The sequence below is a fragment of the Prionailurus viverrinus genome, chromosome D1 (genome assembly GCF_022837055.1).
Source record: "Prionailurus viverrinus isolate Anna chromosome D1, UM_Priviv_1.0, whole genome shotgun sequence".
Classification (NCBI taxonomy): domain Eukaryota; kingdom Metazoa; phylum Chordata; class Mammalia; order Carnivora; family Felidae; genus Prionailurus; species Prionailurus viverrinus.
The window spans coordinates 54,798,503-54,825,658 of NC_062570.1; the positions used below are offsets into that span (position 1 = coordinate 54,798,503).

At 40.5% G+C, this 27,156-nt stretch overlaps 1 protein-coding gene across 1 annotated transcript; it reads left to right on the forward strand.

Annotated features, from left to right (window-relative positions):
- Nucleotides 1-6,158: 6,158 nt before the first annotated feature.
- CLNS1A (chloride nucleotide-sensitive channel 1A) lies at nt 6,159-26,334 on the forward strand. Its single transcript, XM_047823835.1, has 7 exons — nt 6,159-6,384; nt 12,220-12,356; nt 15,700-15,804; nt 16,453-16,560; nt 17,908-18,081; nt 22,979-23,068; nt 25,589-26,334. The coding sequence occupies exons 1-6, from the start codon at nt 6,260-6,262 to the stop codon at nt 23,044-23,046; spliced, it is 717 nt and encodes a 238-aa protein (XP_047679791.1). The 5' UTR covers nt 6,159-6,259; the 3' UTR covers nt 23,047-23,068; nt 25,589-26,334.
- Nucleotides 26,335-27,156: the final 822 nt, after the last annotated feature.

The window sequence follows — 27,156 nt, forward strand, 5'->3', positions numbered from 1 at the left end:
TTGTTAAAAAAAGGGCATCACTGCCTGAACTCACTTCCTGGGCCTGTTCCAAGATTTCCCATCTTCCCTGATAATCCTTGCCCTGCAAGTGAAGGACAAAGAAGGAAACTGAAATGAACCTTACAACCTTAATGTTAACCTTCTTCTGAAAACCCTGTACACGGTGGGAGACTATGTTGCCTGGCACCTTGGTGTGTAAGCAATAGGAGTTGTGAAGCATTATTAAGTGGATTAACTTCTTAAACCATATGTTCGAAAAATCAATGGGATAGGAGCAATTCCTAGTTTTTAGTTTTTTTGTTTTTTTTTTTTTTTGAGAGAGACAGAGCGAGTGGGGGAGGGGCAGAGAGAGAGAGAGAGACAGACAGACAGACAGACAGAATCTGAAGCAGGCTCCAGGCTCTCAGCTGTGTCAGCATACAGCCCAATGCAGGACTTGAGCTCACGAGCCATGAGATCATGACCTGAGCCGAAGTCGGATGCTTAACTGATTGAGCCACCTGGGTGCCCCAGAAGCAATTATTTCATTTTATTTTATTATTATTAATAATGTTTATTTACTTTAAAAAAAAACTTTTTAAAAAATGTTTATTTATTTTTGACAGAGAGAGAGACAGAGCATGAGCGGGGGAGGGGCAGAGAGAGAGGGAGACACAGAATCGGGAGCAGGCTCCAGGCTCTGAGCTGTCAGCACAGAGCCCGACGCGGGACTCGAACTCACAAACCGTGAGATCATGACCTGAGCCGAAGTCAGTTGCTCAACTGATTGAACCACCCAGGTACCCGTTTGTTTATTTACTTTTTGAGAGTGTGAGAGACAGAGTGGGGGGTGGGGGAAGGGGCAGAAAGAGAAAGACACACAGAATGTGAAGCAGGCTCCAGGCTCTGAGCTATCATCACAGAGCCCAATGCAGGTCTTGAACTCATGAACCGAGAGATCATGACCTGAGCCGAAGTTAGACGCTTAGCTGACTGAGCCACCCAGGTGCCCCTGGAGCAATTCCTTTTAAAGTTAAAAGCCCATGATAGGTGTCACAACAAATGTAAGTACCTGGGCTAGCACAGAATACAAAATCACTAATTTGTTTTCTCACTTTATGATTTTTACTTTCTCTGTAGTTTTTTTTTCCTGATTCATGTTTTTTCTTCATCTATTTAATTTTACTTATCTTTCTGTTTATTTATATTCATCACCCATTACCTTGTAAAAGTTAACTTTTGCTCACATGTGGCATTGTCCACGTATGTTAACAGAGACCTTCTCAAATTCTTCAATTCAGGAATATCACCATAGCGTGTATCGTACCCTCTCCTCCAACCACCCCCTCCCCTGCCAAAAGAAACCCAAAACAGTGAAGTATAATTTTCTGAGACTGGAAAGGTGCCTTAAGTCATGGTAAGAGGCAAGAAAGCTAAGTTGAGTGCAAGTGCAGGGCAGTCAGCTAGGCTCATTCATCATCCCACCGTTGTTTTAGCAAATTGTTACAGATTTGAGGGATAATTGGTGGCAAGTCATTCATGAATGCCAAGGGCTTGCTATATACATGGCCCTTCCCAGCCCATCTTGGCCGACTTTCCAGCCCCACCATGCCATCATGTGCCACACACAAATTCTTGCAGTTCCTCAAACACTACATGCTCCTTCCTATCTTTGTGCAATGAAATGGAATTACCTCTACGTATGCTTTTCTTTATCTTTGAACTCCTCATCCTCAAGACACAACTCAAACATCATGTTCTCCTAGAAGTTCTCTGGATTCTCACGAAGGGCAATCCCAAGGTACTTGGTGCAGACTTCAATACAGCACCTACCACATGAGAATATAATTCTTATGTCTCTTTCCCAAAGACTAGGAGGCCTCTGGGTTCAGCAAACAGTTTGGATGCTCTTATAGTGGCTTAACACAGAGAGGACCTGAATGCACAATAGTGGAGGAGAAATGAGGGGTCAGATTCATGAGACACGAGTTAAGAGGTGACAGAACTTGGTTGATTGGAGGCAGTAAAATGAAGTGTGCAGGCTTTGCTGCCCAACAGCATAGATTGTAAATCAAGCTCTGCCACTTAGTAGGTATAGACTTGGGCAAGTTACTTCACCCTGACTTGTTTTCTTATCTGTAAAACAGGAATCATGATAGTATATATTTCCTAGGGCTGCTATGAAGACTGATACACATAAATTGCTTGGAACAGTGAGTACCTATCATACAGTAAGCCCTCCATAAATGTTAGTTGCTGTTTTTGTTCCTATTATAATTAATAATTATAAATTATAATTAATTATTATTACAGAATATGAAGAGTGAGGGAGAATAAGGTCATACGGATAGATTGAAGGTTTCTAACTTGAGCACCTAAACGTAAGGTAGTATTTTTCCATATAATAAGATGCTAGAGAAACAGCAGAGTTGAATGAGAAGATGGTAAATTCAAATTTTTATTGATACTATTTTTTAGAGCAATTTTAGGTTCAAAACAAAATTGAGCAGATGGTACACAGATTTCCCAGTACTCCCCCAGTCATGCCTCACCTCCCTCATTATCAACATTCCCCACCACAGACGTACATTTGTTGCAACCGATGAACTCACACTGAGACACAGCATTGTCACTCAAAGTCCATAGTTTACAAGTTCAATTTTTGATAAGCTGAATGAGAAGGGTCTGTGGAACCCCCAAATGGAGATGTCTAGCAGGCTGCAGGATGTAAAAGTCTATAGTTCAAGAGAGTTTTGGGATGGAGATCGAGATTGGGGAGTTACCTACACAGGGTAGTTCAAACCATGGGCATGGGTAAGTTTGCCAAGTCAAGTGTATAAGGAGAAGCACAGTGACTAGTCTATTCAAGGTTCTTTCTCACTTCTCTTTAGCTAATCTATCAGTTATTGTTAAAACTTAGTGACTTAAAATAACAAATATTATCTCACAGTTTCTGTGGGTCAAGAACCTGGACCATTTAGCTGGGTGTTTCTGCCTCAAAGTCTCTCCCAAAGCTGTAGTCAAGGTGGCAGCCAAGGGTGCAGGTATTCCATGGCAGATCATACTACAAAGTTCATTTATAAAGAAAAAGAGGGGCACCTGGGTGGCTCAGTCAGTTAAGCATCCAACTTCAGCTCATGTCATGATCTCACAGTTGGTGAGTTTGAGCCCCGCATTGGGCTCTCTGCTGTTAGCATGGAGCCTGCTTCGGATCCTCTGTCCTCCTCTCTCTCTGTCCCTTGCCTGCTTGTGTTCTCTCTCTCTCTCTCTCTCTCTCTCTCTCTCTCTCTCTCTCAAAAATAAATATTAAAAAAAAAAAAAAAGAAAAAAGAAAAAGAAAAACCCAGCAGACCCTACCTGTTGCCACTCTCTGTAACTTCCAAGGCTAGGTTAGAAGAGGCATGCAGCTTCTATCAGTCTCTTTTTTCGGACTCTCCACTTCAAATCCCAGCTACCATGCTGTGAGGAAGCTCAGGCCCCATGGAGACGCTATTTAAAGGTATTCCAGCTGATAGCTCCCTCTGAGGTCCCAGTCATGAGCCACAATGTGTCAGATACTAGTATGGAAGGCTGGAGGTCTCAGAAGATAGCCAGTCCTGGTACATACTTTAGTAGTTTTCCTTCTTTCAACTCTATCACTTATTCAAGAGCCACACACCCCCTGCCTCTTTTTTTCCAGAGAAAGGGAGTGTGTGTATGTAAGCAGGGGAGAGGGGCAAAGGGAGAGGGAGAGAGAATCTTAAGCAAGCTTCACAGTCAGGACAGAGCCCAACACAGGACTCAATCCCACGACCTTGGGATCATGACCCAAGCTGAGATCAAGAGTACAATGGTCAACCAACTGAGCCACAAAGGCACCCCAAGAGTCTTAAGAGTACATATCAAGGGTATGATCCTAGTAAGAATGGATTTATAGGAAGCTTAATTCTTACTATCGCCAAAAGGCAGGAACATCTTTATACCTCTCTGCCAACTAGTTCTAAAAGGTGATGGTTTGTAGTGAAGACATTAAGCTTGACATTAAAAGGCAGGAATTTAATTTCTAGCTGCATACTAGTAATGTAGACCGCAGCAAATCACTTAATTGCTCCGATCTTCAGTTTTCTCATCTATACAGTGGGCATGATAGCAGCCACCTTGCATACATCACAGAATTATTATAAAGACCAAAAGAGAGAATGGGTGAGAGCATTCTTCTGACAAGTAAAACAGTATACGTATGTGAGACTTAAGTGTCTACTTTTATTACTTATAGGGATTTATATAGGAAGTAAAGGAACAAATCCTGCCCTTCTTTAAATTCTTGGTGATATGCTTCCCTTTGATGTACATATGCTTGGATACTTCCTCGGAGACTGTCACTGTAACAGGTGAAGAGTTCCTTGTCATAGCTAAGATCCCTTTTCTTCAGTCATTAACTTGAATAAAATGTTTTGCTGTGAGACAATCCCCCCCTTTTTTTTTAGTATTTTTAAAAAAATATTTACTTATTTTTGAGAGAGAGAGAGAAACAGAGTGCCAGCGGGGAAGGGGCAGAAAGAGAGGGAGACACAGAAGCTGAAGATAGGCTCCAGGCTCTGAGCTGTCCACACAGAGCCAGACGCCAGGCTCCAACTTACGAACTGTGCGATCATGATCTGAACCGGTCAGTCACTTAACCGACTGAGCCACCCAGGTGCCCAGAGACAATTGCTTTTTAACGACACTATAAAAACTATGTCAAGTTGATATGAAATTATTATACAGGTTTTAGCCAATTTTCTCTCTGCATGATTTGGGGGATTCTGTTTCTGAGCAAAGCACTGACTGTTTTACTATATAGCCAACCATGTGCAGCTGTCCCAGGAACCCTGAAATTTTCCATTTCCTGTATTAGATTGTTAGCTACTCTCAAAGCTTACTTTTCCTCCTGGATTCTCCATCTTGGAGAAATGAACCAGCATCCAATCACTTTGCCTGGAAATCATCCTTGGCTTCTTTTCTTCATCCATCCTCTTCTTCATTTTCGCCACCTTCTTTCCCTCAGTCTCCCTCCAGATTCTGAGGACTTCACCTTTGTAATAGCTCTAGACTCTATTCCATTTCCATTCTTACTGCTACTCTCTCACCTATACTATAGCAACAACTTCCTAATACTCTCCCTGCTCAGAGTGCCCCTCCTCTAGTCTTGCTACCAACAAACGAATCCCAGTTTAAAAAAATCGAACACTCCTCTAGTCAACAGATAGAAATACAGCTACTCCACATGTCTGCCCATCCAGCCTCAACAGTGCTACAGCACAGGTATGATCATACCGATTTTACAGGCAAGAAAAGTTTGGCCTAGAGACTGACTTCCTTGAATTCCACTAGGTCTCTCACGGATAAAGTCTTGCTCTTCAGTTTAATGCCTCAGGCCTCCTATTTGTAAAACTGGATCAATAGTCACTTTCCCATATACTTGGCATAAAGAGGAAATGAAATAATACTGGGAAAGTGCCTGGAACAGTGCCTGGCACCTAACACTCAGTTACCTTTTGCTATTATTCTGATTAAAGTTTTCATTGTTCTTGTTACTTCGTTCTTCAGTGCCTAACAAAGAAATAAAGCAAGAGTTTCAAATACGAAGTACTAATTCTTTTCCCCTTAGCGCCCCATCTCCTCTCTGACACAGCCAACTCTTTGCCCAGAGTTAATTACCAATTTGGGCTCGTTTGCCTGCCTGAGACTGGGCGGGGGACACGCAGCTCCCGCACAGGGGCAGCTTCAGGACCCAGAGTGACGTCGGGGGCGCGGCTGTTATGTTGAGATGAGGACAGGTCGGGATGAGGCCCGCGCAAGCTAGAAGAGCCGTGAACCCAGTTACGAGCTCTCTAACCTCTAGAAAAGTGTGGTCTTTGATTCCCATCCAAGGCTCAGGCCTCGGTTTCCTCTTCTGTAGAAAAAGGAGTTTATTATTCATCGTGCTTCCACTCTCAAAGGGTTGCTGTGACAACGCAGCACTAGCACTTCGGAGAGAGAGCTCAGTTATTTCAAGCCTGGAGCCTTAGGAAGGGCGAGGGGGAGGGGTCTGGGGTCACGTGACCAACGCCACCCAGTCCCCTCAGGCCTCCGAGAGCTTGCCCCAGAACGTCTCTCTCTCGGGTGGACGGGGCTCAAATTCCGGTGCGGACTAAGTTGCTCTTCCGGGGTGATCGCCACCGCTTCCGGGGCGGGGCGAGGCGAGGCGCAGCGAGGTGAGCTGCTGGAGTGGTGGTGCTTCAGCTCGCTCCCGGCCTGTGTCTCCGCGCTCCCTGGTGCAATGAGCTTCCTCAAAAGTTTCCCGCCGCCCGGCTCGGCTGAGGGGCTCCGGCAGCAGCAGCCAGAGACCGAGGCTGTGCTGAACGGCAAGGGCCTCGGCACCGGCACCCTTTACATCGCTGAGAGGTAGGCAGGGTCCCTGTTCCCCAATGCCGGCTTTCTGTGCGCCGCCTTGTTCCTGCTGGCGCGGGCTGAGTGGCGGGGCGGGGGCGAGACCGCGACCTCGGGGACTGCTGCGAGGCGGAGCGCGTGCCCCGGGTAGCCTCGGAGAGGCCTCTGACGGGGCGAAGACTCGATTGTTCGGGCGTCCTCTCCTCCCGAGCCTTCCTCTCTTCTTCACCCGGAGTTCTCTCATCATTAGGCTTCCTGACGGCCTGTTTTCCCGAGGTCTGGTGCGTGCGTTGTTCTTGACTCAAGGTCTCCTTTTAAGGTGTTTGAGTTTCCAGCCACTAAGTGAGGATCATCGATGTGCATGGTCTTTTCTGTGAAAAGGTGCGGGGGGTGTTGCTCTGGGCAAGGTATGTAGGTTTGGAGCGGATTGTGGAGGATTTTGAAAGTCTGGTTAAGGGGTATAGCTTTTTTTCTGTAGGTGTGGGTGGGGAGAGGAACATCCTCATTCCCATTCAAGTTGGGGGTCATATCCAGAGAGACCAGACTCCCATCTCTCGTTTTTTCCCATTTCTGACTCCCATTTCCATTCCTAGAAGGAATTACCCGTTTATTCAGCCATTTGGAGCACTGGACTTTTACAGACATGTCGAAAATACCAGTTGTAGGACTGAGGACCCCTTTCCTTGATGCATGGTTCCATTCATCATCAAGCCAACAATGACACATTAAATCTTTTCTGTCCTTCAAATTTGTCTGACTTCTGCTACTGTATCACTTTGTCTACAGCCAGGGAAAATTCTCTCCTTTTAAGAGCTCGTGTGATTACCTTGTATCACACAGAATATCCAGTTCTGTTTTCAACTGACTAGTAACCTTAATTGCATACACAGGGTTTCTTTCGCTGGGTAACAAATGTATTCATAGGTTTGCCACCAGGGGATGAAGGTCATGAAGGAGGCAAATTTCTGCCTACCACAGAGGGAACAAAAAATATGTAAAGAACCCTTGGTTTGAGGGAAATGTAAGCCCTGAGCAAAGCTTAGGCTTTTGACCAATTACTGAGATAGGAAATACAAATGGGAGGAAAAGTAAGTTTGGGGTGAGGTGCAGATTAGAGTTTGGTCTGAGCATGTGTGCTTAGTTGGGTATAATAAGAGTGTGTTTCTGGAGAGTGGGTTTTTTTTTTTATGTTTTTATTTTTTATTATTTATTTATTTATTTTTTAAATTGTTTTTTAACACTTATTTATTATCAAGAGACAGAGAGACACAGAGCATGAGCAGGGGAGGGGGAGAGAGAGGGAGACACGGAATCCGAAGCAGGCTCCAGGCTCTGAGCTGTCAGCACAGAGCCCAACGCAGGGCTCGAACTCACGGACAGTGAGATCATGACCTGAGCTGAAGTCGGTCGCCTAACCAACTGAGCCGCCCAGGCGCCCCTATGTTTTTATTTTTTATTTATTTATTTTTTAATTTTTTTTAACGTTTATTTATTTTTGAGACAGAGAGAGACACAGCATGAACGGGGGAGGGGCAGAGAGAGAGGGAGACACAGAATCGGAAGCAGGCTCCAGGCTCTGAGCCATCAGCCCAGAGCCCGACGCGGGGCTCAAACTCGCGGACCGCGAGATTGTGACCTGAGCTGAAGTCGGACGCTTAACCGACTGAGGTGCCCCAGGCGCCCCCTATGTTTTTATTTTTGAGAGAGAGAAACAGACCATGAGCAGGGGAGGGGCAGAGAGAGAGGGAGACACAGAATCTGAAGCAGGCTCCAGGCTCTGAGCTGTCAGCACAGAGCCTGACGCGGGGCTCAAACTCATGGAGTGTTCTTGAGATCATGACCTGAGCTGAAGTCAGGTGCTCAACCGACTGAGCCACCCAGACGCCCTGAGAGAGTGGTATTAAAGATAGAGATTTGGAAATCATTAATATAAAGGTTAGTATATACTCATGGGGGATAGGTTAGATACCCCAGAAGAGAAGAGGGCCAAGTATAGAACCTTGGGGACACATTTGCATTAAGAGATAGGTTATGGAAGGAGAGACTTGAGAATAGACAAGAGGGAGGAGCAGTCAAATAAAACCTGAAAAGTGTCTCTTGGGTAGTGGCAAGGAGATCTTTAATGATCTTGGGAGAGCAGTTTCTTTTAAGTGGTGGGGAGTGCAGCACAGGTAGATTGCTATCCCCTACACCATCCCTTTTTCTCCATGGCTTCTCTGCGTATTGATGCTTCCTGTAATACAACTACTGTTTAGGGAAGGAAGACAAGGTCCTGTGCTTGTCTTTTCATTTTGAAAAACTTCAAGCCTAAAGAAAAATTGCAAGTGTTGTTAATTAACACAAAGATTCATAAATTGTTAACATTTTACCACATTTATCTTTTTTCTGAGCTATTTGAGACTTGCAGACATGTTGTCACATCAACTGTAAATACTTTAGCAAAAATCTCCTAAGAACAAGGACATTCTATATAACCACAATACAGTTATCGCACTGAAGAAGTACAAACTCTTCTTAAGCTCTTATATGTTTAAAAAACTTTGATTTCAGCTTTTCACTAATAAATCTCTTCTTTAAGAAAGTATTTTTGTAAAATATACATACAGCAAAGAATATACATTATATATGGATGGTTTAAAGAATTATAATTAAACCAACCTGTGTATGTCCACCAGCTAGGTTAAGAATAGAGTATTATGAGTACCATGAACACCTACGTTCATCCCTTTTTACTCATGGTTGGTATTACCTCCTTGGTCTCTTTCCACTTTTTTGTTCTTTCCTACCTAGCATTTCCAAGTTTTGATAGAAGAATGAAGGCCTCAACAAACTAGGAAGGTTCACTAGAAGATTTGAAAAATGAGGGTTAACAGTTAGCCGGGTGAATGAAGTGGACTAAGGGGAAAAGGAAATAAGAAACAGGATGCTCAGAGGCAAGAGTGAGAAACCATATTGTGTGTGCCAGGATATGAAACACACACACACACACACACACACCCATACCATCTAGCAGTTCTTCATCTGAATGAATAAGTGGAAAAGAGTGGAAAAATAATCAGGATGGAGAAGAAGAGAGCCATGTTCCATGAGCTCGGCTTTATAGCCCAGGGGCTTTGGGAAAATTATTTTAGAATTTTAGGCAAAGAGGCATAGGGTCTTATTTGGTTTTAGGTAGTTTCTCAGATGTGTACTGAGAGATATGGAACTCTCAAGCTTATTTTCAAAGTTTAGTTTTCATAGGAAGTTGACTTTTTTACCTAAGTAAGGAAGAGATCAGAGGCATGAATCATTCAAAATGGATCATTTTAAACGGGTAAAATAAAGTAGGTAATTAAATTATATTTTATATTTTATGCCAAAGTGAATTTAAAAAAAAATTTTTTTTTTTAGATGTTTATTTATTTTTGAGACAGAGAGAGACAGAGCATGAGCAGGGAAGGGGCAGAGAGAGAGGGAGACACAGAATTCGAAGCAGGCTCCAGGCTCTGAGCTGTCAGCACAGAGCCCGACACGGGGCTTGTACTCACGAACCGTGAAATCATGACCTGAGCTGAAGTTGGACGCTTAACTGAGCCACCCAGGCGCCCTGCCAAAGTTAATTTTAAATCAGATAAATAAGTCATCCCAAATTCAAGACTTTGCTCTTTTATGTTTGTATCCTGTTTTTCACCTCATGCCAGGAATAAAGGCATACTTTATGATCATACTTCCAAAAGCATTGGAAATTAGCAGAACATTCCTTTGCATTTACTATCTTTTTTTTATTAAAAAATTTTTTTTAATGTTTTTTAAATTTATTTTTGAGAGACCAAGAGAGACAGAGCAGGAGAGGGGCAGAGAGAGAGGGAGACACAGAATCCGAAGCAGGCTCCAGGCTCTGAGCTGTCAGCACAGAGCCCGACGTGGGGCTCAAATCTTTGAACCGTGAGATCATGACCTTTTCTTCTAGAATATGTGAAAAGTGAGTAAGAACATAGTGATCAGAGTAAATGTTTCTTTTAAGTGGAACTTGGCTTCTCTTCTGTAGAGTGCACATCCATGTCCAAGTATAAGGAACTACAGAGCAATTATTATGTGCTTTTTAAAATAAAGACCATAATTTGATAGGCACTGAGTCTGTTTTATATTTCAGTTTTTCCATCTGCTAATTGAGTCATTAAAATTTTGTGGCTCTAAATATTTGAAATCATTTTGGACACCCACATTTGGAGCACTAGTTTCTGAATTGTGATAATTTCTGGGGGATTGTTGAGGTGAGGAAAGGGAGTTTATTTGCTTAAAATAATAGAGTTTTAGTAAGGGACTGGTAATACTTCTTTGATATGAGCACTATTTCATCTGCAACTTCCTTAAAGAGAAAAGCAGTGGACAGGAAAGGCACATACAGCACCACAATCTAATTACAAAAACAAAATCTATTTCTTTGGAACTAATGGGATGAATCATTCTAGAAAATCATTTCTAGAGTTTTACCTCTTTAAGCTTCTTAAGATTTATGATTTTAAGACTCCCAGGTTTCCTTTTTCCTTTCCTTTCCTTTTTGCTAAGCATGTTGGGTGGAAATGTGCATGATCTCAGACTGCTGCACTGTCATTGTTCTTGCCCAAGGGAGTCCTAGGTTCATTTATTGTATTTGTTTTTGCTTGGTTAGAAGTTGAACAACCAGGCTTGTAAAAATTGTATAGGAAATAGAATATGTGGGGGCATTATTGTCATTTATTATTATTATTTTTTAATAAAAGCTTTATTGAGATAATCTACATAGTGTACAGTTCAGGGGTTGTTAGTCTCTTTGCAGAGCTGTGCAGCCATCACCACAATCGATTTTAGAATATTTTCATCACCCCCTAAGAAACTGGCACTTGTTAGCAGTTAATCTGTATTTCCCTCCAGCCCTGGGCAACCAGTATATTGCATTAACTTTTATCGCATTAACATTTTTCTGTGTGGTTTCTTAAGGATCTTTTGCTCCTTTTTTTTTTTTTCCCCCTGCTAAGTGGTGCAGCTCCAGATGGGTGAAGTATTGCCAAAAAATTATCCTGCCTTTACTCAAAATTCAATATACTGATTTTGGTGATATGTTTCCTTTATTATACCAATAAAATATTTCCTTTTGGCCATTTTTGAGGGAAAACTAGACCTTGCTTATTTGTAGCTTTCTTTTAAAGCTACAGAATAAATGAAAGGCTTCATACAGTCTTTCCGTGGGATGAGTATTTTCTAACTAGAGGTAAGTTTGATTACAGCCATTTTATGTATTCACCATTTAATGTAGGGTTAGTGGAGAAATTAGTGACTCCCAAGTGTTTATTGCATACTTACATGCTGAACACTATGCTAGTGGTTTTGAAGAATGTGACATAAAGAAATATGACACATTCTGTCATAGCTCACATTCTGTCAGGGTACATATGAGATTCATTGCCACGGAGTTAAGTGCTCAGTAGCATATTATTGGGCATAAGTGCAGTTCAGAAAAAGATCATTATGGACAGGAGTACCTGGAGGAGGGCTCAAGGAGGAGCTGGGACTTAACCAATTGAAGAGGATTTGCAAAAGGAAGGCACCAGAAGACATTCCAGATACAACCAGAAGGAACGCATAGAAACACATGTGACTTAAGAAATTACATTTCAACTCTTTGAATTTTTACCTAGAGGAGAGAACTTAACAGTTCTCGTTTTAAAGAAATCCAGTTCCTGCTGCTGAATTTTATTTCAGGAATATTTCTAAACACCAAGCTTGAATTTATTCCACATGCATAAAGTGTCCAGGATGAACCTTTATAAACTTTAGGCTTAAATTAGGATTTGATTTCTTAAAATCATCTTCCTTATACGTGTTTTTCAGCCGCCTGTCTTGGTTAGATGGCTCTGGATTAGGATTCTCACTGGAATACCCCGCTATTAGCTTGCATGCGGTGTCCAGGGACCTAAATGCCTATCCACGAGAGCATTTGTATGTTATGGTGAATGCCAAATTTGGAGGTATGTATGGTGTAATTTAATCTTGAGCTTCCTTTGGGAGAATATTACATATATTTAAAAAGCAGTCTTTGATCATAAGATAATATTCAAACGATTGACCTATTTTGGATAATAGTTTATTAAGCAAAATTTCAGCTCAGTAAAATAATTTGGGCACTGGTTTTTTACCTTCTATATGTTTGCATTTAGAATTATTCAGTTATTGTGGATTTATATTTCTAATTTTTCCTCTTGCGTTTAACTGTTTACTCTTTGTTTTTGTAAAGGCATTTATATTTGGCATGCTTAGAGGCTTGGATCAGTATACTTTGTGCTTCCATGAGTTTAGTGTAGAAGCTGGGTTTTTTTTGTTTCATTTTATTACAGAAGTGGTTCTAAGTGGCAGACAGAGTTGTGTCCCCCTGGGCCCATTACGCAATGACATTTTGATTTTCATGACTGGCAAAGGGGAGGAGTGCTACTGGCATCTAGTAGTTTAGAGGCCAGAGATCCCACATGGCACAGGACAGCCTCCCACAACCAGAAGTTACCAAGTCCAAGTGTTTGTAGTGCCAAGGTTGCAAAGTCCTGTGGTACAAGATTCCCAAGTTTTTTGCTGTTGGAGATCCCTACAAAGGTTCATAAAAATCTAGTGAAGGTGATGAAAGAAGGTGTAAGAAAGAGAAGAAAATCCATTTGGGGGGTTGTGGACAATGGATTGTAAAAATTCCAAACAAGAAACAAATTAGGCACGAAATTAAAACTTGTTAATTTTTGTAAGTGTAAATGAGAAGTTTTATACTATATTGTGTTAGTTTGACTTTCTTCTTCTTATTTTTTGTTTATTTATTTTTGAGAGAGAGAGACAGTGGAGCAGGGGAGGGGCAGAGAGAGAGACATACAGAATCTGAAGCAGGCTCCACCCTCTGAGCTGTCAGCACAGAGCCTGATGCAGGGCTCAAACTCACGAACCGTAAGATCATGACCTGAGCTGAAGTGGGACACTCAACCGACTGAGGCACCCCAAGATTTTATTAAGTAATCTTTACACCCGATGTGGGGCTCGAACTTAAAGCCCCAAGACCAAGAGTTGCATGCTCCACACACTGAACCAACCGGGCACTCCTGACATGATTTTTTTTTTTAATTTTTTTTGATGTTTATTTATTTTTGAGAGAGACAGAGGCAGAATACGAGTAGGTTGGGGCAGAGAGAGAGGGAGGCACAGAATCTGAAGCAGGCTGCAGGCTCCTAGCTGTCAGCACAGAGCCTGACGCGGGGCTCGAACTCAACGAACTGTGAGATCATGACCTGAGCTGAAGTCAGACGCCCAACCGGCTGAGCCACCCAGGCGCCCCATGATTTTTTAAATTATAAAATAATTTAAACATTGAAATGTGCAGAGAGTAATGAAATTTTTCAATATTTATTATTTAGCATAAATTCTAACATTTTTTTCATAACTTTTAAAGAAATAAGACAGTATTAGTACTGTTGGAATCCTTTTCGTACCTTCCCCATTTTGTTTCCTACTCTGTCTCCCGAGTTAAACATTATCCTAAAGGTGGTATGTGTCCTTCCCTTCTAAGTTTTTAGACTTTTACTGAATATGTACAAATCCATAGGCAATGTAATGATTTTATTTTGTGTTTAAAATTTTAACTTGTAAGTGGTATTATTTATATATATTCTGGAACTAGTTTTTTCACCCAGTTACATTATTTAATCTGTGCATTTTTTTAAATGTTATTATATTTAGTTTTGAGAGAGAGAGAGCAGGGGCGGGGGGCTGCAGAGAGAGAGGGAGAAAGAGAATCTCAAGGTGTTAGTGCAGAGCCCGATGCAGGGCTCAATCTCACAACTGTGAGATCATGACTTGAGCCGAAAATGAGAGTTGGTCGCTTAACTGAGTCAGGCACCCCTCTGTGCATTTTGATACATATAAATATTTGTTCTTTTTTTTTTAAATTTTTTTTTTCAACGTTTATTTATTTTTGGGACAGAGAGAGACAGAGCATGAACAGGGGAAGGGCAGAGAGAGAGGGAGACACAGAATCGGAAACAGGCTCCAGGCTCTGAGCCATCAGCCCAGAGCCCGACGCGGGGCTCGAACTCACAGACCGCAAGATCGTGACCTGGCTGAAGTCGGACGCTTTAACCGACTGCGCCACCCAGGCGCCCCTAAATATTTGTTCTTTTAAATTGCAGTCCATGTATAAAATATGACCAGATAACAATACATCTGTTTTCTTTTTATTATCAACATTTATTTTTTAAATTTTGACTAGTACATATAACATATAAATGTTCAATAAACATTTATGTACAAACTCCTTGTGTACATAATATATACTTAGATGAGGAATTGTTGGGTAGTAGGATATACACACCTCCAGCATAGTTGTAGCAATTTCTGCTTCTACCAGCATCATGTTCTAGTTCTCTTTATTGAACATTTGTATTTTTTTTCCTTGCCTATAGACTTTGGTAATTTATCTGTTGGATTAGTTAACTTGTATGGGCCTTAGTTTTCTCACCTGTAAATTATTAGTGATAAATCACATCAGTGGATTACAAACTGCTACTGAACCCTTTGGTTCATGGCGAAAGGTAAAAGAAACCGGTAACAATAGAACTATACTAGTTAGAGGCCTGACTGTTTGGGTCTCCTCACCCCCACCATGACCTCGAAGGAAGCTTAGAATCCCTAGGGCTCAGTGAAGTACAGTGTGACTAGATCAGAAAGGCAGTCCACAGTCTTTTAGTTCTAAAATAACCATGTTCTTATCATTTGATGTAAAAACAACTGCAGTATTTGATACATCAGTAAACATCCTTTAAGAAATTATTTTAGGCTTCTTTTTTTTCCAAAACAAGTGAACAAATTAAAATATTTTATTTATGGGGGTTCCTGGATAGCTCAGTTGGTTGAGCATCCAACTTCGGCTCAGGTCATGATCTCAAGGTTTGTGAGTTCAAGACCTGCATTGGACTCTCTGCTGTCAGCACGGAGCCCATTTCAGATCCTCTTTCCCCCTCTCTCTCTGCCCCTCCCCTGCTGGCGTTTTCTCAAAAATAAATAAACATTTTAAAAAATATAAATAAGTGTTTATATATTTTGACAGAGAGAGAAAGTGCTTGTGCATGAGTAGGGGGAGGGGTCAGAGATAGAGGGAGAGATCCTTGGGATCCTTTCTCTCCCAAGCAGGCTGCACGCCGACAGCACAGAGCCCTACATGGGGCTCGATCTCAGGAACAGTGAGATCATGACCTTAGCCGAAATCAAGAGTCAGACACTTAACCGACTGAGCCACCCAGGCACCCCTAAACATGATTTAAAAAGTTATTTTTATTCCCTTTCTAGAGGAATCAAAAGAATCTGTTGCTGAGGAAGAAGAAGAAGACGACAGTGATGATGATGTTGAACCTATTGCTGAATTTAGATTTGTGCCTAATGATAAGTCAGCATGTGAGTATTCTATAGAATTGATTCTTTTCCCTTTATGTATCAAATACTCCCCACACCCCATTTACCTTTACCCTCATTACCTCTGTTCTATTGCCTTTTCTTCATTTTAACATCTATCATATCACTGAGGACCCGATACCTATTAATATCGAAGACTGTAAATGTAGTGAGAGCATAGGAGACACCATATTATTTGGTGTGTTTTGTGAATGGAGAAATCTGGTTATTTTTATTGACATGATGCTGTTGACTTTGAATCTTACCAGATAGAGGGCAAGGAGTCCTGGCAATTCCAAAGTGAATGACGCAAGGATAGCTGGAAAGAGCCCTATTAACTGAAAGGGGCTTCACCCTGATTTAGCAGCAGTCTGACCAGGACTTTGGCTCTTTTTCTCAGAAAATCCAGCCAGGCATGAAGAGATCTCAACATTATCTTGAAATGAACTCTTATTTTGTAACTTGTCCATTGCCATCAAGCACTTTTCAAGATTGATCTCCTTGGAATTTGGCAAGTTTTGTAAATAGTGTGATTCTGGTGTATTTCTTGTCTACTCATTGAATTTATTTGGACTGGTGGTTATATTACTAAAATTTTACTGTACACAGGCCAGAAAAGAATGTTTATTACAATTTAATTTCCTTGTTCAGTGGAGGCAATGTTCACTGCAATGTGTGAATGCCAGGCTTTGCATCCAGATCCTGAGGATGAAGATTCAGATGATTACGATGGAGAAGAATATGATGTGGAAGCACATGGTTAGTGAAATGGATTTTTTTTTAATTTTTTTTTTTTCAACGTTTGTTTATTTTTGGGACAGAGAGAGACAGAGCATGAATGGGGGAGGGGCAGAGAGAGAGGGAGACACAGAATCGGAAACAGGCTCCAGGCTCTGAGCCACCAGCCCAGAGCCCGACGCGGGGCTCAAACTCACGGACCGCGAGATCGTGACCTGGCTGAAGTCGGACGCTTAACCGACTGCGCCACCCAGGCGCCCCAGAAATGGATTTTTTTAAATGTGGTGTTTCATTTTAAGCATTTGTTTGTACTACAGGTATGAGATTATAGTTCTTTAGATCTCTGTTAAATACCCAGATAGTGTGGTTATTAATAAAAGTGAATGGCACGATTCATGTCAAAGTCAACTTGGAAAAACTGTGGAATTTCCAAGCTTAAGTGTAGAAAGCAGATATTATTGGGGTCAGAAAATGGATAGAGATAAATGGAAGGAAAGGAAATGGTAGATAGGAAAGTTGGGGTTGGGAGAGTCTTTTAAGTTGATGCGGATGCTCCCAAAGAATAAGCTTTCTCCCTCCACCACTTGAAGCCTGTATTACTTACATTTTCCCTTAATATACTCCTTCAAACAGCTCATTTCCCAAGTCATTTTTTCCCCCCAGAACCATATTTCACTTATCTAAGAGCATTTTTCTTTGCCTCCCCAGACCAGAATGCAATCGCTAGCCTGGTAGATTCATGTAACTTGAGGTGCTTGCTGTTCTGTTTTCTTTTTCCCCACTGCTCTCATCTCCACCGATCTGGCTGTCCAAGGCCCTTTCCTCCATGTGTAGCCACTTCCTGGCCTGAGGCAAACTCGGTTCTGGAATTCTCCTTCATATTATCTGAATACATTCCCATCTTCACTGAGATTTTTTAGTGATTTTATTTTTTTATCCTTTTTATATTTGCCAGAATTTCTGAGTTTTTAAAAGGAGCATATATTTTAATCCCGAAAGAACCATCAGTACAAATTAATACCAAATTAATTTGCACTCATCTATAAGATTCCCACCTCAGGATAATATAAGACTTTTTGCCTTAGGAACATCCTCTTTGCCTTCTAGTGCCTGGACATTTGATTTTTTTAAGAATTGCTGTTTACTGACCCATTATCTTTTGGAATCCCTTCTCATCCTAGAGGGTAGATACATTTTCTTTGTATTTCTGTTTTCAACAGATGACCTACATATGTGTATTAAACGAATATTGAAAAATATTTTCCTGGAAGCCTTTTTAAACTGTACCTATCTTCAATAAATGCATTATTGATTATCCATTTTTTTCTAATTGTTCTTTAATAGTTTAAAAGCATTTTATTTTTTTAGAACAAGGGCAGGGAGACATCCCTACATTTTACACCTATGAAGAAGGATTGTCCCATTTAACAGCAGAAGGCCAAGCCACATTGGAGAGATTAGAAGGAATGCTTTCTCAGTCTGTGAGCAGCCAATACAACATGGCTGGAGTTCGGACAGAAGATTCAATAAGAGATTATGAAGGTGAGTATCCTTCTTTCTTTCGGTGTGAATAGTCAGATGGTCATTTGGGCAATGAGGGAAGCTATGGAGAGATATACACGTTCTTTTGGAAACTGTTAAGACAGAAAAATCTCAGACTTGTGCAACTTTTTTAGTTTTTTCCCCCAACTACAAAAATAGTCTGTTCACAGTCAAAACATTTTTAAATGTTTTTCACAGGCAAAGAAGAAATGAAAAATCAAGTGTAATTATAATTGAAAGACATTAATTTTTCTGTTGCATATCATTCCAGTCTTTTTTTGTTTGCTTGTGTGTATATATATGTGTGTGTACATATCAGTGCTGCTATTTTTATTTTTAAAATGAATTCCTATGTGATTATATGCACAACTAGGATGTTCACTTGATTTAAAGGGCTAGGCAGCATTCAGTACACTTGGGTTCTTGTTTTGTGACAAATTTCTGGACCTTAATCAAGAGGCTTTCAAATTTGTTTCAGTTGTCTCTACTTTGTAAGCTTCTTTGTAAATATTTCCCCTGTTAGACTGGTTTGCTTTTCTGAGTGCCTGTTTCAGTCAGAATATTGAAGTATTCTTTTGGTGCAGCCTTTACTTCTTATTCCTTGCTCTAGTGCAGTACTGAGGTCCATGGATTTTTCATTTAAATGACTTTCAATAAATAAACATTAAAAAACAAAAAAAACAAAAATGGGGCGCCCGGGTAGCTCAGTGGGTTAAGCGTCTGACTTCAGCTCAGTCATGATCTCACGGTTTGTGAGTTCGAGCCCCACATGGGGTGCTGTGCTGACAGCTCAGAGCCTGGAGCCCACTTCGGATTTCCCTCTCTCTCTGCCCTTCCTCCACGCTCTCTCTCTCTCTCTCTCTCTCTCTCTCTCTCACAAATAAATAAACAATAAAATAAATGACTTTCATAGTTCCTTGCTATTACTGTTACCCTTCAATCCTAGGCCCTTGTCTTCTCACGCTGGATTTATAGTAGTAGATCTTTTGCCTCGATCATCCTTGCCTCCAGCTCACTGTGCCATGTTAATCTTGAGAACACTCTGTGGTCACCTCAACTTTGCTTTTGCCCCAAATACCTCCAGTAACATTCAGGTACTGCTCTTATGTACCAGACCCTGATTTGAGCACATTACACATATGTACTCATTTAATCCTTCCAAGAATGCCATTGTGATCCCTATTTTACAGGTGAAGAAACTGAAGCGCAAAAAGATCATATAACTTGCTTGAGGTCAAATAGCTAATAGGTGGTAAGAGGATTAAATGAGCTAATATGCAAAAAGAATATACCAGGCCCTGTTATAAGCATTTCTTGCATCTTACTTGTATTTAATATATACTGGTATTTTGTGTTGCTATAGAGTCTTACCACTTCTAATTTTTAGTGATGCAGAACATTCTTAAAGAGAGCATAATTATTCTTTCAGTGGTACATGTAAGTTTCTGTCATAATGTTGTGATCAATATCCTCATGCACATAGCATGTTGACCTGGGGGTCCTAAAGTCTGGGATATTTTAATTTGGAAAAGTTTAGGCTTTGGGTCACACTGTTACTCCTTGTGTATTCTCTCCATTTTAAATCCTAGTTGGTGAGCCTCTAACATAGGCTGTAGGGTGAGATGGTTCAGGTGATTTCTAGTGCTCTACCAAACTCTTAGCTGAAAGAATTCAAGATCTTACCTTTTTTTCTCTTAAAGTAGGCTTCATGCCCAGCATGGAGCCCACTGTGGGGCTTTAACTCACAACCCTGAGATCAAGACCTGAGCTGAGATTAAGAGTTGGACACTTAACCGACTAAGCCACCCAGGCACCCCAAGATGTTACTTTTTTTTTTTATTACGGTGATTGATGGGAGGGTGTCCTTAGACATTGAAAAGGCTTTCGTCACTGAAGGGGTTTTTTTAATTGTAAAATTCCTTATTTAATGCTTTATAGCAAATGATTTTAAGGTCACAAACACTTTTTGCTAAAATGAGATTTTGGCCTTTGTTCCTAAGCCTTATTATCATATTGAGAGTTGCCTATATATAAAACTTCTTCAGCTTGTACAATTCCCCATGTTTTAAAGTCCTAAGTAGCCATGTCACTCTTTTTGCCATTTATTTATTTATTTAGTTTGACCTATGCACTTCTTTTTTTAAATTTGATTTGTTTTAAAAAAATTTTAAATAATAACTGTATATATTTCAGATATGCCACAGGATGTTTTTATTTTATTTTTATTTATTTATTTATTTATTTTTTTTTTAATTTTTTTTTTTTTTTTTCAACGTTTATTTATTTTGGGGACAGAGAGCGACAGAGCATGAACAGGCGAGGGGCAGAGAGAGAGGGAGACACAGAATCGGAAACAGGCTCCAGGCTCCGAGCCATCAGCCCAGAGCCCGACGCGGGGCTCGAACTCCCGGACCGCGAGATCGTGACCTGGCTGAAGTCGGACGCTTAACCGACTGCGCCACCCAGGCGCCCCTATTTTATTTTTATTTAAAAAATTTTTTTAAGTTTATTTATTTTTGAGAGAGAGTGTGTAGGGAAATGGCAGAAAGAGAGAATCCCAAGCAGGCTCCATGCTGCGAGTGCGGAGTCCAGTGCAGGGCTTGAACCCATGAACCATGAGGTCATGACCCGAGCCGAAGTTGAACACATAACTGACTGAACCATCTAACCGCCCCATAGATGTTTTGATATATATAGTGAAATAATTCCTACAGTTAAGCTGATTAACGTATGTATCTCCTCATATAGTTACCCTTTTTTTGTGGTGAGAACACCTGAAATTTGCTGTCTTAGTAAATTTCAGTCCTTTCCATTTAAATATACCCTATCTACTTGTGGCATTTCAGTGCTTCATGTACTCATTTATGTAAGAAGTGTTTATTGAACTGCTATGCCGGGTACAGAGAATACAGCGGTGCTCAAAAGAGATGAGATTACTGTCTTCCTATCAGTGGCATTCTTCTGTAGAGAAAAATAAATGAACTAATTAGGCGGTTATAGTACGTTGTGATATAGCATTGAGTTATAGGGGAAGCTTGAGAAGCTGTGGAATCAGAGTTTGAACTCTTCACCCAGCCTGGTTAGAGAGAGATTCTGGATTCAAGCTTCATGGAGTAAGTGGCATCCAAGCCAAGATCTGAAAGAGGAGTAAAAGTGACTTGAGTGAAGGGGAATTGCATACAGGTAGAGGGGAGAGGTGGGTAACAGGATCAGCCATGTGCAAAAGTTCAAGAGATTATTCATCTCTGGGGGACTGAAAGTGGTTCATTTATGTCTGGAACTCTGAGTGTGAAGGGGAGTTGTTACAGGAACAGGTAAAGGTAGATTAGTGAACTGGGCTATATCTTAAAGGAACTTGAAAGCTGTGTTAAAGAATTTCAGTATTATGCTTAGATCAGTGAGAATGTGAAGAATTTTATTTTGATTGTTTCAGAAGGTGATCCTGGCTCTGATAGGGAAAATTAATTGCAGAGGGAAATTCTGGAAGATAGAAGAGAAACTCTGTTAAGTAGTTTATGATTTAAATTAGATGAGAGATCGGCCTGCATTTGGTAGTAGCAGTGAATGTCACAAGACTTAACAGGTTTGAGAGATGTTTAAGAGAGAGAAACAATAGAAGTTAGAGATGTGGTAGGAGTTTCTGGATTACACAGGTGAGAGGTATCCTTTAGTAAGACTATTCGGAAAGAAAAACATTTCTTTTTTTTTTTTTTTTTTTTAAATTATTTTAAGTAGACTCCACACCCAGTGTGGGGCTTGAACTCATGACCCCAAGACCCTGAGATTAAGAGTCACATGCTCTACCAACTGAGCCAGCCAGCGCCCCAACAGAAACGTTTTAATTTTAAGTTTGTTTCTTTATTTTGAGAGAGACAGAGACAGTGTGAACAGGAGGGGCAGAGAGAGGGGTAGAGAGAGAGACAATCCCAGAGCCCACCACAGGGCTATGAACCATAAGAACATGACCTGAGCCGAAACCAAGTCATTTGCTTAACCGACTGAGCCACCCAGGTGCTCCGAGAAACCTATGTGGAAAGATGATGAGTTAATTTAATTTAATTTTTAAAAATTGTTTTTCAATGTTTATTTATTATTGAGACACACACACACACACACACACACACACACAGCATGACAGGGGAGGGGCAGAGAGAGCGGGAGACACAGAATTCAAAGCGGCTCCAGGCTCCCAGCTGTCAGCACAGAGCCTGACGCGGGGCTCAAACTCACAAACTATGAGATCATGACCTCAGTGGAAGTCCGTCGCTCAACCAACTAAGCCACCCAGGCGCCCCAATGATGAGTTAATTTTAGATACATATTGCATTTGTATGCCTAGCTTCATGTCCAGATGCCAGGGGACTCAGGCAGAAGCCAGTTTATTGTGGGCTAAAGACTTAAGGGTGAATGGGAGGTGAGGAAGTAGAGAAAGCAGCTATAAACAACTCTTTCCAGAGGGACTTTTTCCCGGTTTTCCCCTCTCCCCGACACTCTTTTTTCCCTATGAAATGAGAATCTCACTCTACTTATGTTGTCTTTTCTCAAAATTATGTCATAAGCTTTGTAAGGATAGGACTTTTATACCTTTAATAGTAATAAGTTACACAGTAAATAGCCAGCACAGTTCTGTGAAGAGTGAACAGTTGGTGCTTACCATATTCAAAAGTTCTTACCTAGTGTTCTTTTAGTGTTGATGTTGAAAATTTACAAAGTAAATGTTAAATGTACAGGTGGCATTTTTCTTTCTTGGTTTGTTCCTGGTTACTTTTTCAGAAGAGAAAGAAATAGTTGTTACCAACAGAGGGCACTAACTTCCTTCCGGTGATGTGTAGGTTGAACCTTTACCTGTCTGAAGAGCTCAGTGGACTGTTGCTCAGCAGTTGATTTTTTCCTTCAGATGGGATGGAGGTAGATACTACACCAACAGTTGCTGGACAGTTTGAGGATGCAGATGTTGATCACTGAAAATGATTTATGCTGCTGTGGGGTAAGTAGTTTATTTTTTCCCTTGTCACTGAATCTTGTGAAATAATTAGTTTTTATTTTCCTGATTCGGGAGAACTCTATAAAATTAGCAGTTTGGAAAAATGTTACCCATTTCTGAAATTATTGAGACTTAAGTGGTTTTTTCCCCTAAGAAATCAAGGTCTGCAAACAGCGATATTCGGGTTAACATTTACTGAGCACTTATCCCATATTAAGTATATGCATTGTGCTAGACATTGGGTAGTGCTAGGCATTGAGGCATGGAAGAATAATCACTCATCTTCAGTGAACTCAGGAGGAAGCCATTAGCCCGTTATTCAGAAATCAAGAGCTCCCTGGTTGGTTCAGGTGGGAGCAGCAGAGTAAGATCATGTCCCGGTGTGTCATCTTTTCCCACTTGTGGTGTTTGAAACCGTAACACATTCATCAGAAAAAACAAAGCAGAGATTTGCTGCAGCTCACTGCTATTCAGTTTAGGGCAGAAGTAGAAGTAATTCCAAACTGCATTTAAGCTTTTAATCATAATCTTGTATTGGCCTCTGTCCTTCTGAAAATAATGGAGGACCAACGTCCTGGGTACCTTAGGACTGATTTGCCAAACTGTTAAGTCCATGTACAGTTGTCCAGAAGCAGTCATTTCCCAAGTTGCCACATACCTGCTTTTCTTTTCTTTTCTTTTTAAAAGTGTACGTGAGAGAGAGAGTGAGAGAGAGAGAGCGAGCACAAGGGAGAAGGGCAGAGGGAGAGAGAGAATCCTAAGCAGGCTCCATGCTCAATGCAGAGCCTGATGCAGGGCTCAATCCCACGAGCCTGGGATCGTGACCTGAGCTGAACTCAAGAGTCAAACGCTCAACTGACTGAGCCATCAGGTGCCCCCATACCTGCTTTTCCTGACTGACATAAGAGCTCACAGCCAATTTTCCCTGACATGTTCTCGAGAGCTTTGCATAAAGTTTGTCCATGACTTTGCTGCATGTTACTCTGAGAAATACATTGTTCTTTGCCAGCTTGAGTATCTCAACTGTGTATTGGATAGTAGCTGAAGGCCATATATAGTTAGTTCATACCATAGAGAGCTCTAAGGCTAGTAATCCTAGTAAGCCTTCCTTTAAGCTTTAAGATTTTTACATTGTTAAAATTGTTGTCTCTTTTCTCCCTCTACAGTGTCCTTCTAGTTCTGACCTGATGGCATTTTCTTGAATGCTGTCTGTCTTCCAGTCTTTGAGATGTTACTTTGCCCAGGTCCTTTATTTTCTTAAAGTATATAGTAATAATGTGGCAAGATTTATATATTTTGGTTTGACTCTTATACTACTGTGAGTCATCCATTTGGGTTGTGAGAACCCTCCTTTTTCCAAGTTCCAATTACCTTCCAAATTATTGCCACTGTGGACATATCTTCTTATACTAACCATGAAAAATGGTAATGAATCTCTGCTTTCCTCTCAGATGCTGCCAGTGGAACTATCAGAAGATAATGTCTTAGGAGTTCTGTGATTTATACCTCTTCCTTTAAATACTTAACTTTTATTTCCACAGCATTTATTTCTGTCATTAGTAGCTATATAGTCTAAAACCAGCATTGTCTCCTTGGCAGTTAGCTAAAATTATGTGTTCATATTGCTGCAGCTCTGTTAACTTTAATTTTCAGATCTCACAATTCCAGATATCAGTACTTCACTGTTATACTGTATGGGAAATCTTTTGGTGCCAACTTAAGTCTCCTTTCCTTCTCACTTTTGTACTTGTCATGTTCTTTATAGTATGTTGACTTTTTCAGTTCAGTAATGCTTACATAGTTACTTTTATTGAAACTGGAAAACAGTTTTTGATCTTCTGGCTTTCACATCTTTCTTCTTAAAAAATAGACTACTCAGAGAGTACCAACCACTCTATTAATAAGGATTATGAGAAACTCGTTTGTTATGTCACTCATGGTTACACAAATGAGATGTTACTGCAATTCACTGATGAGAATTCTTAGGATTCTTTGTAATGTAATTTTATGGTGAAATAACCATAAAATAGCCACAAACTTTCTAATGAGCTGATGATTTGTTTTCTATTCATTTTATGCTACAGCTGGAGTGGAGAGATAGTCTATTCATAAAGTTTATACAAGTTCTTCATCTGGATAATTGACCTGAATTCCAAACAATGTCTGTAAATTTTTAATCATTTGAAATTAAGGAGTGGAGAAGGAATAATTAGAGTGTTTATGCAACCATTAAAATTTTCAAGATAATGGAACAAGGACCTCTCAATGCCTGAGATGGAATGAAGGGGACAGGGTAGAATCACAGCTCTACCACATGCCGGCCTCTGTGCCTTTGGATAAAGGCATATAATTTCTCTAATCCTCAGTTTCCTCATCTGAAAATGGGGTTGATAAACTACCTGGCAGGATTGTTGCAAAGACTAAGATATAATATATCTAAATTCTCTGGCACTCTTGACTAGTCAGTCAATAAATTACAGCTACTATTACTATTATAAACACTATAAATCTTTTGTTTTTCAGATTCTGCTCATAACTGTAGGAAAGAACTTGGTGCCTCTTCTACTGTGGAGTGGGTGTTGATGAAAGTCTTTTTCTTCTCCAAAACTTACCTGAACCAGTTCTTTTTTGAGACAGACTATACTGAGACGAAAAGTTGTCACCAGCAGAAGAGACTATGACCTTTATTAACAAAGGTGAATTAACTTAACCAAGAGGGTATTTTTAGTTTATCATCTATGCTAAAACTTTCTTTGTGCAAGTACCCTCTGAATAGGCCTATAGTTCCTGCCTTCATTATATGCGTCTCTGTCACCTGGGAGGCCCACAAAGGTGGACTGGATGGGAAGGAGGGAGGCTGAGACTAAGATACATCCTTTTAGAGCCTAAGGATCCCCTTACCCTTTAAAAACAAAGACAAAGGGATCTCACGTCCTGGCCTCTGCTTTTTCTCCCCCAGGGTAAGGGTCTTTTGACTAATTTGGGGCCTAGATCAGTTCATTCAGGCATCTTTAGGGAGCCTCTTGGGAAAGAAACATTCTAGCCACATCTACTGCCACTAACAAATGCTTCTGACTAGCTTTTACTCCTTTCACCATGTTTCACCAGTCTCTTTTGTTATAACCTCTTAGGTTATATCCTCTAATTTGTAACCTCTTAGGTCGGTTTCCCTAACCAAATGAAATTGGGATGAAGTCCTCAGAGTACTTCAGAGGATAATTGTTTTGTCTTTAACAAATAAACAAACAAATAAATCTAGGTTTTCTATATTATTGTGCTCTCATTCTTGACTAAAACCATTAGTGAGAAAAAAAATTTTTTAATTAAAACTGGTAAAAAACAAGAGTCTTAACAGTTCTTATTTTTGTTTGACTTTTGTTGAGAATATAAACATGAAATGAGTAAGAAAATGTACAGTTAGAGTTTCTGGCAAATATTTAATAGGGCAAAGATTGAATGCATTTCAAGGGATTTCTGCTTCTTGCACTTGGATCAGGTAATTTCTTATATTTACTGACTCAATTTTTAGTTTTCAGACACCAGGGTATTTATTTGTGAGGCTGATTTATAATTACAGATGTATACTTGGACTTTTTATACCATTATAGCACTTTTAAAATAGAAAAGCTATTCAGGATCACTTGGCTAATTAGGGACTAAACTTTAGTTTGTGACCACAAAGCCCAGTGTTCTTGTTAGCAGTTTCACTTGGTTTCTGTCATCCTGCCTGGTAGATTGGAAAAAGCTGATTTTCTTTTTTCTCAGCAGACTCTCAGAAATACTGAATTTGCTACAGTAGGCAAGTAAAAGGCCATGTGGAAATGGAAACTGAACTTGACTAAGGCATTCTCTGTATCAGCCCTGTCTTTATATACGTTATACATATAATTATGCATATAATTTTCTTAACTACCTTATGAGGTACAGGTGCTTTTATTATCCCACTTAAAAAATTTTTTTTTTTTACATTCATTTATTTTTGAGAGACAGAGACAGAGCACAAGTGGGGGAGGGACAGAGATAGAAGGAGACACAGAATCCAAAGCAGGTTCCAGGCTCTGAGCTGTCAGCACAGAGCCTGATGTGGGGCT